This window comes from Mesoplodon densirostris, chromosome 4 (assembly GCF_025265405.1).
Source record: "Mesoplodon densirostris isolate mMesDen1 chromosome 4, mMesDen1 primary haplotype, whole genome shotgun sequence".
In the NCBI taxonomy this organism is placed as follows: domain Eukaryota; kingdom Metazoa; phylum Chordata; class Mammalia; order Artiodactyla; family Ziphiidae; genus Mesoplodon; species Mesoplodon densirostris.
Genome location: NC_082664.1, coordinates 85,296,459 through 85,310,637, shown reverse-complemented (window position 1 = coordinate 85,310,637; position 14,179 = coordinate 85,296,459). Strand labels below are relative to the sequence as shown.

Below are 14,179 nucleotides of genomic sequence, written 5' to 3'. Positions count from 1 at the left end.
CATTGGCAGGCGGATTCTTAACTACTGCACCACCAGGGAAGTCCTACAGCAGATTTCTTTAAGTGGGCAATTTCATTATTAGATGGTTACCAGATTTTAAGTCCTATCTGTAAAACTTAAGTGAGGAAAGATGCTTCAGCCAGATCCTAATCTGCATTTCAGTGGGAAAGGCCAGGAAAAAAAAAATCCCCATATTGATGGAGCTTCAAATACATCATTATTGCTCAGTCTGTAACCTTGGTGACAGGAAAGCGTGAGGGCGCCTGAGGTGGTAACATTAGTATAAACAGCTTTTCTATTGAACAAACGTGTGTATATATTCACACTGTGAATTTCATCTCACTGAGTCAGCATATTTATGTAAGGAAAGTTTGGTAGAGAATTTCCTGGAAGCAGCTGGCCTACTTACCTAAATGCAGTGCCCTGTTTTTTTTCTGGCAGATGAGAAGTAGCTGTAGACTACTGTGTCTGAAAAGAGACTCTTGACAGTAAGTTATGTCAGCATCTGAGGCAGCGAGGCAGCTCCTGGTGGCGACTTCGGCTGCAGCCCTGAGCCCTGTGCTCCCCTCCCCTGGTACCATGCTGTCCTTCCGCATGAGGCTGAGCTGTTGCCTCAGTCATTAGAGGGCATTCTCTGTGCCTGTGCCCAGGAGAGAGCAATGTCCTTGGGTCATGACTGACTAGCCATGTGGACCTGGATCTTTCACCAGGTAAAATCTCCCCTGGTAACGTAGGCTGCCCCGCATACCTGACAACTAGGGCCCTGTGAGACGCTGGGGATGAAGGCTACAGTCTCTGTCTAGATGTGGCATTTCTGAAACTTCAGTCTGGCAGCCAACTCTATCTGAAGTGCTTGTTACAAAGGCAGGTTCCCAGTTCTACACCTATAACTATGATTCAGGATGTCTGGTATAGTACTTCCGATGCATAGTGAGATTTGGGAACTACTGACTCAGAATAGCCTCTCATGACATTCCTACTACGAAACGGATTATCTTACTGCAGGGACTTTTGATTACTGTTTGTTCCCTTTCAAATTCATTCATCTAAATAGTTACTGAATGCCTGTTCCGTGCCAGATACTGAACTAGGCAGTGGAGTTATGATAGTGAACAAGATTGACATGTTTTTTTATCCTCGTGAAATGAAGGGAAAATGAGTAAACAAATTAATAATTATGATAAGAGCTGAGAAGGCCACAACAGGATATTATAAGAGAGTATGCTGGAGGGAGGAGCAGTGAGTATTTAAAATAAAAATATGGTTAGCAGAGGCCTCTTGGAGGAGGCAGCAATTATACTGAGACCTGGATTAAAAGGAATCAGACACACGAGGACCATGCTAGGCAGTATAAAAAACTTGTGCACAGGCGTGGAGACCGGATCAGCCTCGCTGTGTTTCAAGAACAGAAAAAACGGGCAGCGTAGCCAGTGCCCAGCAAGCCAGGGGCAGCGTGGCGTGAGATTAGGCAGGTTGGCCCTGGATCGTGTAGGCTCTGGAGGACAATGGGTGGGCAGAACAGACCGAGAAGGGGTGGAGAATCAGATGTTTAGTGGGACAGGAGTCGGGAGTTGAGAGGAGAGGCCTAGTCTGGGCCATGAATGTGTGGGAGTCACCAGCATTTCAGTGGAGAACCACCTGAATGGGTGATTTAAACTAGGGAGAAGCTGGAGAGAGAGGATGGGGAAGGGCCTGGTGAAGAAGACTGGGGGCAGCCAGGGCCTGGGAGAGGTGGGAGGAACACCAGGAGGCTGTAGGCCTGTGGAAGCCACAGGAGGAAGATGCTCAGAGAGGGACAGGCAAGTGTGTTATTGACACTAAAGGTCTAGAACAGTGCAGGCCTGTCCAGCGGCCGCCAGCTGCATGTGGCTATGGAGCCCTTGAAATGTGACAAGTGTGAACTGAAAATGTGTTGTAAGTGTAAAATAAAACATACAGCATGCACACCTAAAAAGAATACAGTGTTATATATTAATTATATTTCAATTTAAAAAATGCACGCCAGGGGCTTCCCTGGTGGTGCAGTGGTTGAGAATCTGCCTGCCAATGCAGGGCACACGGGTTCAATCCCGGGTCCGGGAAGATCCCACATGCTGCGGAGCAACGAAGCCCGCGTGCCACAACTACTGAGTCTGCGCTCTAGAGCCCGTGGTCCGCAACAAGAGAAGCCACTGCAATGAGAAGCCTGTGCACCACAACGAAGAGTAGCCCCCACTCGCTGCAACTGGAGAAAGCCCGAGCGCAGCAATGAAGACCCAACGCAGCCAAAAATAAATAAATAAATAAAAAACAAAACAAACGAAAAAACGCATGCCACATTTCAAAGATGTAGCACAAAAATAAGAATGAATATATTACTTTAATACTTTTTAAAGTAATGATGACGTTGAAATGATAATGTTTGGCATAGATTGGGTTCAATAATATACACTATTAAAATTTCACCTGCTTCTTTTTACTTTTTAAAAATATCACTACTAGGAAATTTTAAGCCACATGTGTGGCTTTCGTCCTGTTTCTGTTACAGAGTTTGGTAAGGCGAGGTCATTTGCAAACCTGGTCAGAGTAGACTGGCTGAGGTTAGGTAATCCCTAGCCGACTGTTTATACTCAGGTGAGACAGAATCATCATCATAATACTATTATGCCTAAAATTAAATAGCAAAACTCACCACTAAAAAATTCTTCTAGACTTTTTGATACTTATGAAAGTGATTTAATAATTTCAAATAAATTGACTATCATATGCCTTTAAATTCTTTGAAATGAACTCTCAAACATGGTTTTTCAATCTTTTTTTTAACCTGTATTTTCTTTCTTTCTTTTTTGTCTTCTTTCTTTTTATTTAAACATTTTTTTTTTGTTTTTATTTTTGCCTATCTGGCCAGGAAACTTCATGGTGTTATGGTCGACTTGCCGCACAACCGTGTTCAAATCTGTCACCAACAGGTTCATTAAAAACCTGGCCTGCTCGGGGATTTGTGCCAGCCTGGTCTGCGTGCCCTTCGACATCATCCTCAGCACCAGTCCTCACTGTTGCTGGTGGATCTACACCATGCTCTTCTGCAAGGTCGTTAAGTTTTTGCACAAAGTCTTCTGCTCTGTGACTATCCTCAGCTTCCCCGCCATTGCCTTGGACAGGTAAGATCAGGTAGCCAGGGGTGCAACTTTTTTTTTTTTTAAGTGTATTGAAAAATTAGCATCATGAAGCAAATAGTGAATAGTCAGTGTTCCAAATACTGCTTTTTAGTCTGCTTGTTGTCAACAGAAAGAGAGTCGATTGCTGAAACAGATGCCTCACAGAAGACAGCAGCTCCAGAAAATGGGACCATTGAGAAAAGATGTGGCATTGGGGAGGTTACATCATGACTATGCTGGGGCAGAGCTGGATCATGATATAGTTTCAGCTTGGTTGGAATTAGCGGTATTTGCATTGCAATTTGCAGTAGATTGCTCATCAGACTGCTAACTGTGCAATTAGGGCCTTTTGATGCAGGATGAAAACATTTCTGGAAGAACAAGAGAACAATTCAGTGGCTATTTAACAAATGATTAGACAGTCCTGTTGGACCTGGCCAGATAGCACCAGAATTCCTTTGGAGGATTTACTTCCAAGGTTTTATATTGTGATGGTGTTTGTCTTCTCTTCCCATCCTTTTTTAAAGGATGTTCATTTGGAAATAAATCTTACATCCTAGCTACTGCTGTCATACATAATTTGATCAAATTTATCAAAGTGAGGTGTGAAGTTCTCAGTAATCAACAGCTGCCTGTCTTTTCTCTTTGTTGCTAGCACTTCATGAATACAATTGAGATAATAATACATTTTAGAGAATAGAATTAAATAAGCAAAGAAGAATTGAAAAATATTTTGTGTCCACAAGAACCTTTTTTTTTTTTTTTTTTTTTTAACGGTACATGGGTCTCTCACTGTTGTGGCCTCTCCTGTTGCGGAGCACAGGCTCCGGACGCGCAGCCTCAACGGCCATGGCTCACAAGCCCAGCCGCTCCGCGGCATGTGGGATCTTCCCGGACCAGGGCACGAACCCGTGTCCCCTGCATCGGCAGGCGGACTCTCAACCACTGCGCCACCAGGGAAGCCCCACAAGAACTTTTGATTTCAAGATTTACAGAGAGGAAACGTTGCTGAAGGGAAAGTGCTGGCTCTTCTGACTTTATACCCTGTGATAAATTTAACTACGTTTTAGATGAATTTAGAATTTTAAAACTCTTTGTCCATTTAAAACATACTCAATACCTTAATGACCTATAAGGGTATGGATTGCAGAATCCATCTATGGAGTCACTTCAGCCTCTCTGGCTTGGAACCCTGATTTCATTAGCTGCCCAGTGTTGTCTGCGCAGAGGACACAGAGCCACACAAAGCCCCCTACATACTAGGAGAAGTCATTGACTTTGTGCTTAAGAAACAGGACTCTGGAACCAGAAGTCTGGCTTTAAGTCCTACCTATGCTGCTTTCTTGCTGGTGGCTTTGGGCAAAGGCTTAACCTCTCTAAGTCTCAGTTCCCTCAGGGGTAAAACGAACTAAATGAATTATTTGTGGCCTGTGTTTGGCCACAATATTTATCTCTCTTTCTCTAGTCTTCCATTCTGGTCGGCACATTCTTCCTTAGATATATTGTCTGCAATCATTTTACCATCAGATCTTGCAGGGAACCACTCCAGCTCCTTGACAGTTTCTCCCTAGAAACTCACCATCCACAGAGACAGACGAGGCAGGTGACAAAACCAAGTGACACAGGCCAGGTTGGGGTTGTGTGTCTGCATTCCTGTTCATAGGGGCCATCGCTCAGCAGATGCAGCTAATAGTTGCTTTGTGAGTATCACGACTCAGTGGGCCAGACTTCCTATTTCTTAGAAGAGAAATCAGAAATCTAGAATTCTATCATTTTTAAATGTTGGCAATTAATTTGCATTCAGAAACTTAGTATGTGGGCCCCTGGAATCCCTTCAGCAAGCTGAATGTGCACCAGGTGATGCGAATTTGCCACACCCACTTTTTGGTTACCTTGCATGTCTCTTCCATGCTCAACCAGAGGTCTGTGAACACCTGGGAAGTGCCATTGCATAGAACTGGAATAAAACCGTGAAAAGTTAGAGTGAAAAGTCTGTTTACTTCCTGGTGGGCACCCTAATGCTTTTTGTGTTGATCCATTCTGTGTTCATGGCAGGTGTGTCTTTCTGGCGGCCCCTTACTACCTGCTTGGTGAGGTCTTATGTCTGCAGTCCACATGGTGGGCTTTTCTTTCCTGAAGGTTTTTTTTTAATAGTTTTATTGAGATATAATTTACGTATCATAAAATTCATTTAAAATGTACAAGTCAATGAATTTTAGTATATGTACAGTTGTGCAGCCATGACCACAATTGAACTTTAGAATATTTCCATCACCCTAAAAAGAAACCTTGTGTTCATTTACAGTTATTCCCCATTCCCACCCCCAGACCTAGGCCACCACTAATCTACTTTCTGTCTCTGTATGGGGGGACATTTCATATAAGTGGAATCATACAATATGTGTTCTTTTGTGCCTGGCTTCTTTTACTCAGCATAATGTTTTCAAGGTTCATCCATGTTATAGCAGGTATCAGTACTTCTTTTTTTCTCTTTCCAGCTTTATTGAGTTATAGTTGACATACAGCACTGTACAAGTTTAAGGTCTATGGCATAATGACTTCTCTTACACATATTGTGAAATGATTCACTATAAATTTAGTTAACATCCATCATCTCATATAGGTAGCAAAAAATGTTTATTTTCCTTGTAATGAGAACTCATGATCTACTCTCTTAACTTACTTCATTCCTTTTTATTGCCAAATAATATTCCCATTGTATGCATATACCACATTTTGTTTATCCATTTACTAGTTAATGGACATTTGGGTTGTTTCCACTTTTTGGCTATTATAACTAATGCTGCTATGAATCCTGAAGGTTTTTTAAGAATAGGATTCAACAAGAGTGGGAACACTTTATTCTGGACAGGTTGCTATTCTACCTGGAAGCAATGCAATAATCCCTGTGAGTTATTTTGAGTCTTTGGTTTTAGGCAAGAAAATATGCAAATAATAAGAAATCCTTATTTTCTTTCCAGCAGAAAATCTACTGTATTTTTGCCATCATTTTTTTTCAGTGTGTTTTTTATTTTTATTTTTTTAAATTGAAGTATAGCTGATTTACAATGTTTCAGGTATACAGCAAAGTGATTCAATTATATATATGTGTGTGTGTGTGTGTGTGTGTGTATATATTCTATCTTAGATTCTTTTCCATTATAGATAATTACAAGATATTGAATATAGTTCCCTGTGCTACACAGTAGGTCCTTGTTGTTTATCTATTTTATATATTGTAGTATATATCTATTAATCCAAAATTCCTAGTTTTTTAAAAAGATAAGCAAGTTCTTTTAGTAGAAAAGCAAGTTTGGTAAATTCCTATTTCATTATTCAGAGATGCAGATTACTGGAAAGTATAGGTTTGTTGTGCACAGACAAAGGGAAAACAGTTCTTTCTCTCACTTCTTTCCCAGATATTTGTTTCGTGGCACCAAGTCAGCAAGTGAATTGGGAGGCCACCTACACTTCCTGCATCATCCTCTAGAGACGCACACACTAACAAAATGATGTATAGTGAGCCTGTGTGCTTGTGCTGCAGTCTATTTCCCAACCTAGAATGGAATAAAAAATGATGGGAAGCCTGGGTTTGTTACCTGTCACTTAGCAAATGGGAATCAGAGACAGTGGGCATGTATTCATGCGTGGGCGTGGGGCCATCACACTGGATTTACTGAGCGGTGGTTAGAAAAGCTTCTCCGTATTCAGAGAAAAACAGTTGAGAGCATGTATAACTTATACATTTCTTTCTCTTTTTTTCCCTTCCCAGAAAGTGATCTAGAACACATTTTACTGCACTCCATCCATCTCTGGTCATCCGTGATCGTGTTGTGTTTGCATCATCTCTCCCCCGGCTTGTCCCCTGCCAGACTCCACCACAGGGCCGCTTGCTCTTGACATTTTCCCAGGTGCTCCCTTTCCCCACCTCCTTTGTGCGTCGCTCCAGTAGAGCCATCATCTGCTCGGTTACAATTGTTTGTTTACATGCCCCCTTTCCCCATTTAGTTAAGAAACATTCCCGTGCATCCTTCCATCTTTGCAGTCCAGTGCCTGGCAATACCTAGCACATAGGTGGTGTTCAGAAATCCTTGTGACAGAAGGCATGCCTGCTCAGCAGGCCCCATGAGGGAATGCATGTTAATAGGGTTGGAAGGTCGACTCCAGCATTAGCTGACTGCACAGATGTGGGCCGAGCTAAGGTGAAGAAACTCGCCATATCTCTGAGGGCTGCTGGCTGCCCTTTCATGACAGATGTGGTTCTAGAGTCTAACAAATTACTTGGTTTCCCCCAGTCATAGGTGATATTGAAACAAGGTGCTTTTGGAATTCTGATTAGGTGGTTATAGAATAATCAACTCAAGCTTGAAGGAAAAAAGTCTTCCCTGATTTTAACAAAAATCTAATCATGCAGGCATTTTAAGTCTATTAATTGCTCTTAGGGGTACTGAGTGATTATCATGGGAACAAGGGCGATTGAGCAGGCATGATTTTTTTCAGTCAAATTGATCTTGTGGAAGGATTTTGTCAGAGTCCCTCCCTCACACTGGCTTCTTCTGCCCCAGGTGGCTGTAAATGCTAGTGATATCCATGCATATCCACTGTGGCACGAGTCTCCTTTGGATTTGTGTGCAGACACATTTTCTTTCTCTTAGTGGCTTTGAAAATTGCCCTCAAGCTCCTCTACCCCAGGTAAAAATTTTTTTTACAAATTACCCTTTACCCTTAAATTGAAAAAGAGGTGTTTTTCCAGCAGAGGGAGATATCCTTTATATCGAGGGCACTGTTTTGGATTTAGTCCTGGTGGCAATAATTATAAAGCTAACTGTGAATTGTACAGCAAAATCCTCAAAACTTAAGGTCTAGCTTCCTAATTCCCCCAGTGGTTTCCTCTGTCTTAGGCAGAGTAGAGGAAATTGACCCTTTCTTTCCTCCTTCCTACTTTTAGTAATATAGATTCCCCTAATTAAAGTGTATCTTCTGTGAAATGAATTTTGCTTGTGCGTTTGGCAGGTACTACTCAGTCCTCTATCCGCTGGAGAGAAAAATATCTGATGCAAAGTCCCGAGAACTAGTGATATACATCTGGGCCCATGCCGTGGTGGCCAGCGTCCCTGTGTTTGCGGTGACCAACGTGGCTGACATCTATGCCATGTCCACCTGCACGGAAGTCTGGAGCAACTCGTTGGGCCACCTGGTGTACGTTCTGGTCTACAACATCACCACGGTCATCGTGCCTGTGGCTGTGGTATTCCTCTTCTTGATACTGATCCGCCGGGCCCTGAGTGCCAGCCAGAAGAAGAAGGTCATCATAGCAGCGCTACGGACCCCGCAGAACACCATCTCTATCCCCTACGCCTCCCAGCGGGAGGCCGAGCTGCACGCCACCCTGCTGTCCATGGTGATGGTCTTCATCTTATGCAGCGTGCCCTATGCCACACTGGTCGTCTACCAGACTGTGCTCAATGTCCCCAACACTTCTGTCTTCTTGTTGCTCACCGCCATTTGGCTGCCCAAAGTCTCTCTGCTGGCGAACCCTGTACTCTTCCTTACTGTGAACAAATCTATCCGCAAGTGCTTGGTAGGGACCTTGGTACAACTGCACCACCGCTACAGTCGCCGGAATGTGGTGGGCACAGGGAGCGGGGTGGCCGATGCCAGCCTGGAGCCCAGCATGCGCTCAGGCAGCCAGCTCCTGGAGATGTTCCACATTGGGCAGCAGCAGATCTTTAAGCCCACAGATGACGAGGAAGAGAGTGAAGCCAAGTATGCCGGCTCAGCTGAACTCCAGGCCAGGGAGCTACTTCCCACCTGCCTGGAGGTAGAGCAGGGGCCGCGGTTTGCTACCCCTGCACCACCCCCAAGCACGGTGGACTCTATATCCCAGGTGGCACCAGCAGTCCCTGTGGAACCTGAGACATTCCCTGACAGGTATTCCCTGCAATTCGGCTTTGGGCCATTTGAGTTGCCTCCACAGTGGCTCTCGGAGACCCGAAATAGCAAGAAGAGGCTGCTTCCCCCCTTGGGCAACACCCCAGAAGAGCTGATCCAGACAAAGATGCCCAAGGTAGGCAGGGTGGAGCGGAAGATGAGCAGAAACAATAAAGTGAGCATCTTCCCAAAGGTGGATTCCTAGCAAGTCTTGTAAATCCCTGGAAGCAACAGACCTTCCACATTCCTGCCCTCCCTTCACTGGGCCTATGATTTGTCTGATCTCCTTGCAACCCAGTATGGGTTGATTCCTCCTCTATGGGCCAGATGCTTTTGAATGAGAGGGAAATCTATATAAAATCGTATGTCCTCTTTATTGAGGGCGTACATATATATATTTATACACACATATATATATTTATCTCAGTGATCCACAGTAAAGTCCACATTCCTCTCTGTGGAGACGAAAGCTGGGTAGTGGGAAACGGGTCTTGGGTGGGTTCTCTGTGTGCATTTTCTGGGGATATCTCAGTTCCGGGCCCTGCAGAGAATACGTGGAGAGAAGAATGTCTATGAGTTCAAAGGAAGCAGGGGCACTCTAAGAGAAGCCCAAGATAATTATGGAGCCGTGTGGCCACAAGAAAATGCCTATTTGATCGACTTTAAAATGACAAATATTCAAAATGGTTTATATTGATCTGTATCTTTAGGGAAGATAGAACCTTGGCGTTTAATACCTTTTTCCTGGACGGCCTGATCACATGACTCAGTTTCTCCCGATGCCCTTCATCTCCTTCGCTGGGATGTAGGTGACGGATGAATGAATATTGCACCCCCATTTGACAGACATGGCAATAGATGTGCCCAGGGATTAGGAAGATATTCTGTCCTTGACTATCCTGACCATCTCCTGGCATCACTAAGGCCTCAGAAAGAGAAGTTCGCAGTGTTGGTTGGAAAACACTGCAAGCTTTTATCATGTCTTTCCCCCTTAAGTTGCGTTTTTTTCAACAAATGAGAGAGAAGCTTAGAAGTGGAGAAGAAAGACTGAGAAATATCCACACTCTGTAGAGTTTTCTCTTCCCACATGGTCTCATGTGAAAGATTTTATGCAGCAATCAGCAGGGGTAAACTGTATCAAAAAAGATTTGTGCCAACTTCTGGAATTAAAGGTCCTTTAAAAAGGCAAAGTTGGGATAAATGGGGTCCTCTGGAAACATCAAGCTAAAAATACTTGATTAGGAAAAGTGAGTCTGCCCAAGAGTGGGAAAAGTTGGTTCCCTTCCAAGGAGGACTGCAGACCCCATGCGTCGCCAGTCTCATTTTCATTCTGTTTGTACGACTGTGGTTCTCCCTTCATTTTGGGCGCAAAGGAGGAACAGAACATGGAGAAGGAATTCATCACTGTACAATGCCAAGGCAATACCTAGCCCAGGTGAGCTCTCCACTTACTCCTTCCCAGTGAAGTTGTAGCAGGAGCCAGACAGGACGGAAGAGGGAGGACAGTGTCCTCCATTGATCAGTCGCCTGAGGGCTCTCACAGCAATTCGAGTCTACTTTGGGGTGGGCTTCACCAGGTTGAATTCAAACCACAAAGGAAACTTCACTCTTAAGGAGAGCAAATCAAGCGCCAGGTCTGCTCTTTTCTGGAGGGCGTTTTGTTCCTGTTCATAGTATGGAAGGGAGCCAATCCAGTGCCTTGAGCAAGCTTCAAGGGAGGGGGCATCCTCAGCGGCAAAGAACACATCCCAATGGCAGGGGTCCTCACGGATCTTCTCCTTGAACCACACAGGCCCTTGTCCCTCGTAGGAAGGTCAGACTATGTGTAGGGAGTTTCCTTTTCCTGTCCTTTCCTGGGTGTGCTGTCTTGTGATTCCCGAATGTGAACCCAAAGACCCTTGTCCAGAGGAGGGAGTGCCTTCCTCTTTGTGTTCGTCTCTTTGAAGCATTGTGTGCTCACAGCGGAAATAGGGGCCCGCCACCCCCTCTCCCGGGGCCCCTGTGTGCGCTCTGGAGCTCCTTGCCCTGATGCTTCCCGTTGTGGCCCTTCAAGCTTATCTTTCAAACCGTCACAGTTGTTATAGCGTTCATCAAGGGGAAACATAACCTGTCAGAAACTTGTGTCCACTTTAGAAGAATCTGTCAAATGTAGCCACATTGGTGTCATTCTGGTAACATATATGTACAACTTAATAAATTCTGGTGAGCCGGAATTTGATAGATGTTACTTATGTATGTTTGAAGCAGTTGGTTGACTTCTAACATGTCATGGCTAGGTGTATTTCTATACTCTTTGAAGAATTATGTTTTAATAAAAAATTGAAAAGCAGTTTCTGAACTCAAAGAAGGTTGTCTGAGTGATTTTTTGTTTGTTTTCTTTTTTTCCCCCTCTCAAGTGTATACTATCTGAACCTCTCTCTTCCTGTGTGATCTCAAAAGAAAGGTGTTTATTTTCCTCCCAACATGCAGATGCAGCATTCTAGTAGCATTTTCTTACGTTGTTGCAACTTGAAAAATGAATTCCCAAAGAAGAAACTGCAATGTTTGAATAAATGTCCCAAACCTGGGTTCCAAATGGAATTGGTGGATGGTTTGCTCAAAGGTATAGGTGGAGCTACACGGGGAAGAGTGTAGTGCAGCCGTCATTACCCCTTATGGTTGGGGCCATGGCCTTGAGGTCAGATGGCCCATGTTTGAATCCTGACTCTACCACTGACCCACCTTGTGACCTTGAGCATGTGAGGTAATCTCCATGTATCTTGGTTTCCTCTCTATAAAATGAGGTAATAACTGTGTCAGAGGCTTCTGTTGCCCTGACTCACATATTTCACCTCTGATTTTAGCCATGTCTGCAGTGGGCCATTGTTGGCTGCATCTACTCACTTCCCTGAGAGCCATCAAGGCCTAGTTTCTCTGCTGTCTGCCCTGGGAGAGCTCCCTAGCTCTGGGGGGTAACCCTTGATCAGTGGGACATGGGAACCAGTGGATAAAAATGCCCCTGTCCTTCTGCTGGACAATTGTGGGAGGCATCTTTCCACTTCTCAGGAAGTCCAGCAAACTGAGTCCCTGTTGCCCACCACGGTGTCCAAATAATGCATCCTTTTATTGACTCTTCTTCCTCCTTCCCTGTCTGGCTTTCTCTACCCTCATTCATGCCCTCAAGGATCACCTCCCCAAAACCAACTGCACAAAGCCCTTGTCTCAAGCTCTGTTTTCAGGGGAATCCAAGTGAGACAATAGTATTCCTCATGGGGCAGTTGTGAGGGTTCAGTGGCATATGGTCTGTTTAACACAAAGTGTGGCACACAGTAAAACTATATCAATATCAGTGCTTACATGCTACATTAAAAAAAAGTGGTTGAGGCATGTTGGCAATGTTATTCAGAAAACTATTACATTGATGTTTTCACCAGTTACCCCAACAATTACTAGTGTTCACAATGATGATACTTGGAGGCAGTACACAGTGCCAAAGTACTGTTTGAATCCCCGAAGACAAAGATAACTGTGTAAGCTGGAATCGTTCTTCACCAAACAATTCTCAGGTTCCAAAAAAAAAAAAAAAAAAAGGGATGTCGAAAGAATGTTTGACTTTGCTGTAAATCTATAAGCCAGATCCTGAATAAGAATGAGTATATCGTGGGAAGCAGCCGCATAGCACAGGGAGATCAGCTCGGTGCTTTGTGACCACCTAGAGGGGTGGGATAGGGAGGGTGGGAGGGAGACGCAAGAGGGAGGGGATATGGGGATATATGTATACGTAGAGCTGATTCACTTTGTTATACAGCAGAAACTAATGCACCGTTGTAAAGCAATTATACTCCAATAAAGATGTTTAAAAAAAAAAAGAATGAGCATAATATACTCTACTGATGCAGAGTAGAGCAGAATATGTAGGTAACTAAGGGCAGATAGACAAACCCAAAGTGGCCTCAGCCATCGAAAAGGAACTATAAGGCAGTCACGTGATGTGTTAAGCTAATATTGGAGTTCAAGCACAAGTCTGATTGGGCTGGAGAGAAAAGCTGCAGCTCCAGGCCAGCTCTGGGCGTTGCTGTGCTCTTGGCAGCCCTGACTGGGTTGGGTGGCTCACAGTGGCTGCCGCATACCAGATCTGAGATGCTCAGGGAAAAAGAGCTTATTTTAGGCTGAATTTCTGTGGAGGGGAAGGATTAGTGCTTTCATATTGTAGTCTACCAATGTAGCAATATATGATGTAAATGAGTTTATAGCAAAGTGGTTAACTTCCCCAAATAGTTGTAAACATTTAGCAGGTTTATATCACAACCAATTGCTGCTATATTAGAGTTCTGTAGTCAAAAGAAAAATGAATCATCGTTAATGACCTGAGAGTATGTGAATAAAACAGGAATTGAAATCAATACTAATGCCCAGGGTAGCATCAAAAGCCTTTTTGTGTGAGTGCAAGGCTTTTAAAATAAATTGAAATGATCTAAGATTCTCCATATATGAGGTTTTAGAAGCTAAAATTTCTTGCCTGTTAGCCTCAGGTTCAACCAGTGTTTATCCCCATTTGTGCCAAGGAGATAAGTTAGTTAATAGGCAGAATAAAGGCCTGGAGACCTTCCTAGAACTCAGACTGTAATCTCCAGCATTGTTTTATGTGAACCTCTGATGGCTATTTATGTCCTGGGGACTTAGGAGCCACTTATTTCCAAACTTAAATGAGTGAATGATAAATGAATGACTAAATAAGAGATATGGCATCTGGAGGCATGGCTAAATCTCTATTGGCGAGCTGGGGTAAGATTTGCTGTCAGGAGAGTTATTGCTGGTTCTCATCAATCTCCTTGGAATGACTCATACAAGGGTTAAAGGCATCAAATGCAAGGTCTTTGATCTACTTCTCTCTTCAACACCTAAGCCTCTCTGTAATTCACTAGAGGGAGTGTAAGTTCTAAATCTGGAAGGGAAGTTCAATACGGAGAAGCACAGCTCTAGGCGTTTGTGTTGGGCGTGAACAATAATCCTTTTGTCAGCTGTACTGATCAGAATTTAGTGGTTAAATCGTTTCTGCCCCCTCTTAAATTTCTTTCTATATGCATATTCACTGCAGTCCATATACAAAAGGTAATACACACACAAAGGAG

At 43.8% G+C, this 14,179-nt stretch overlaps 1 protein-coding gene across 1 annotated transcript in view; it reads left to right on the top strand.

Moving 5' to 3' along the window:
- Positions 1–11,358, top strand: part of GPR176 (G protein-coupled receptor 176) — a 115,899-nt gene extending 104,541 nt beyond the window's left edge. Inside the window, exons 5-6 of the mRNA XM_060096585.1 lie at positions 2,888–3,140; positions 8,151–11,358. Coding sequence (XP_059952568.1) covers positions 2,888–3,140; positions 8,151–9,273 — 1,376 coding nt within the window. The 3' untranslated portion in view covers positions 9,274–11,358. The remainder of the gene's footprint in view (positions 1–2,887; positions 3,141–8,150) is intronic.
- Positions 11,359–14,179: the final 2,821 nt, after the last annotated feature.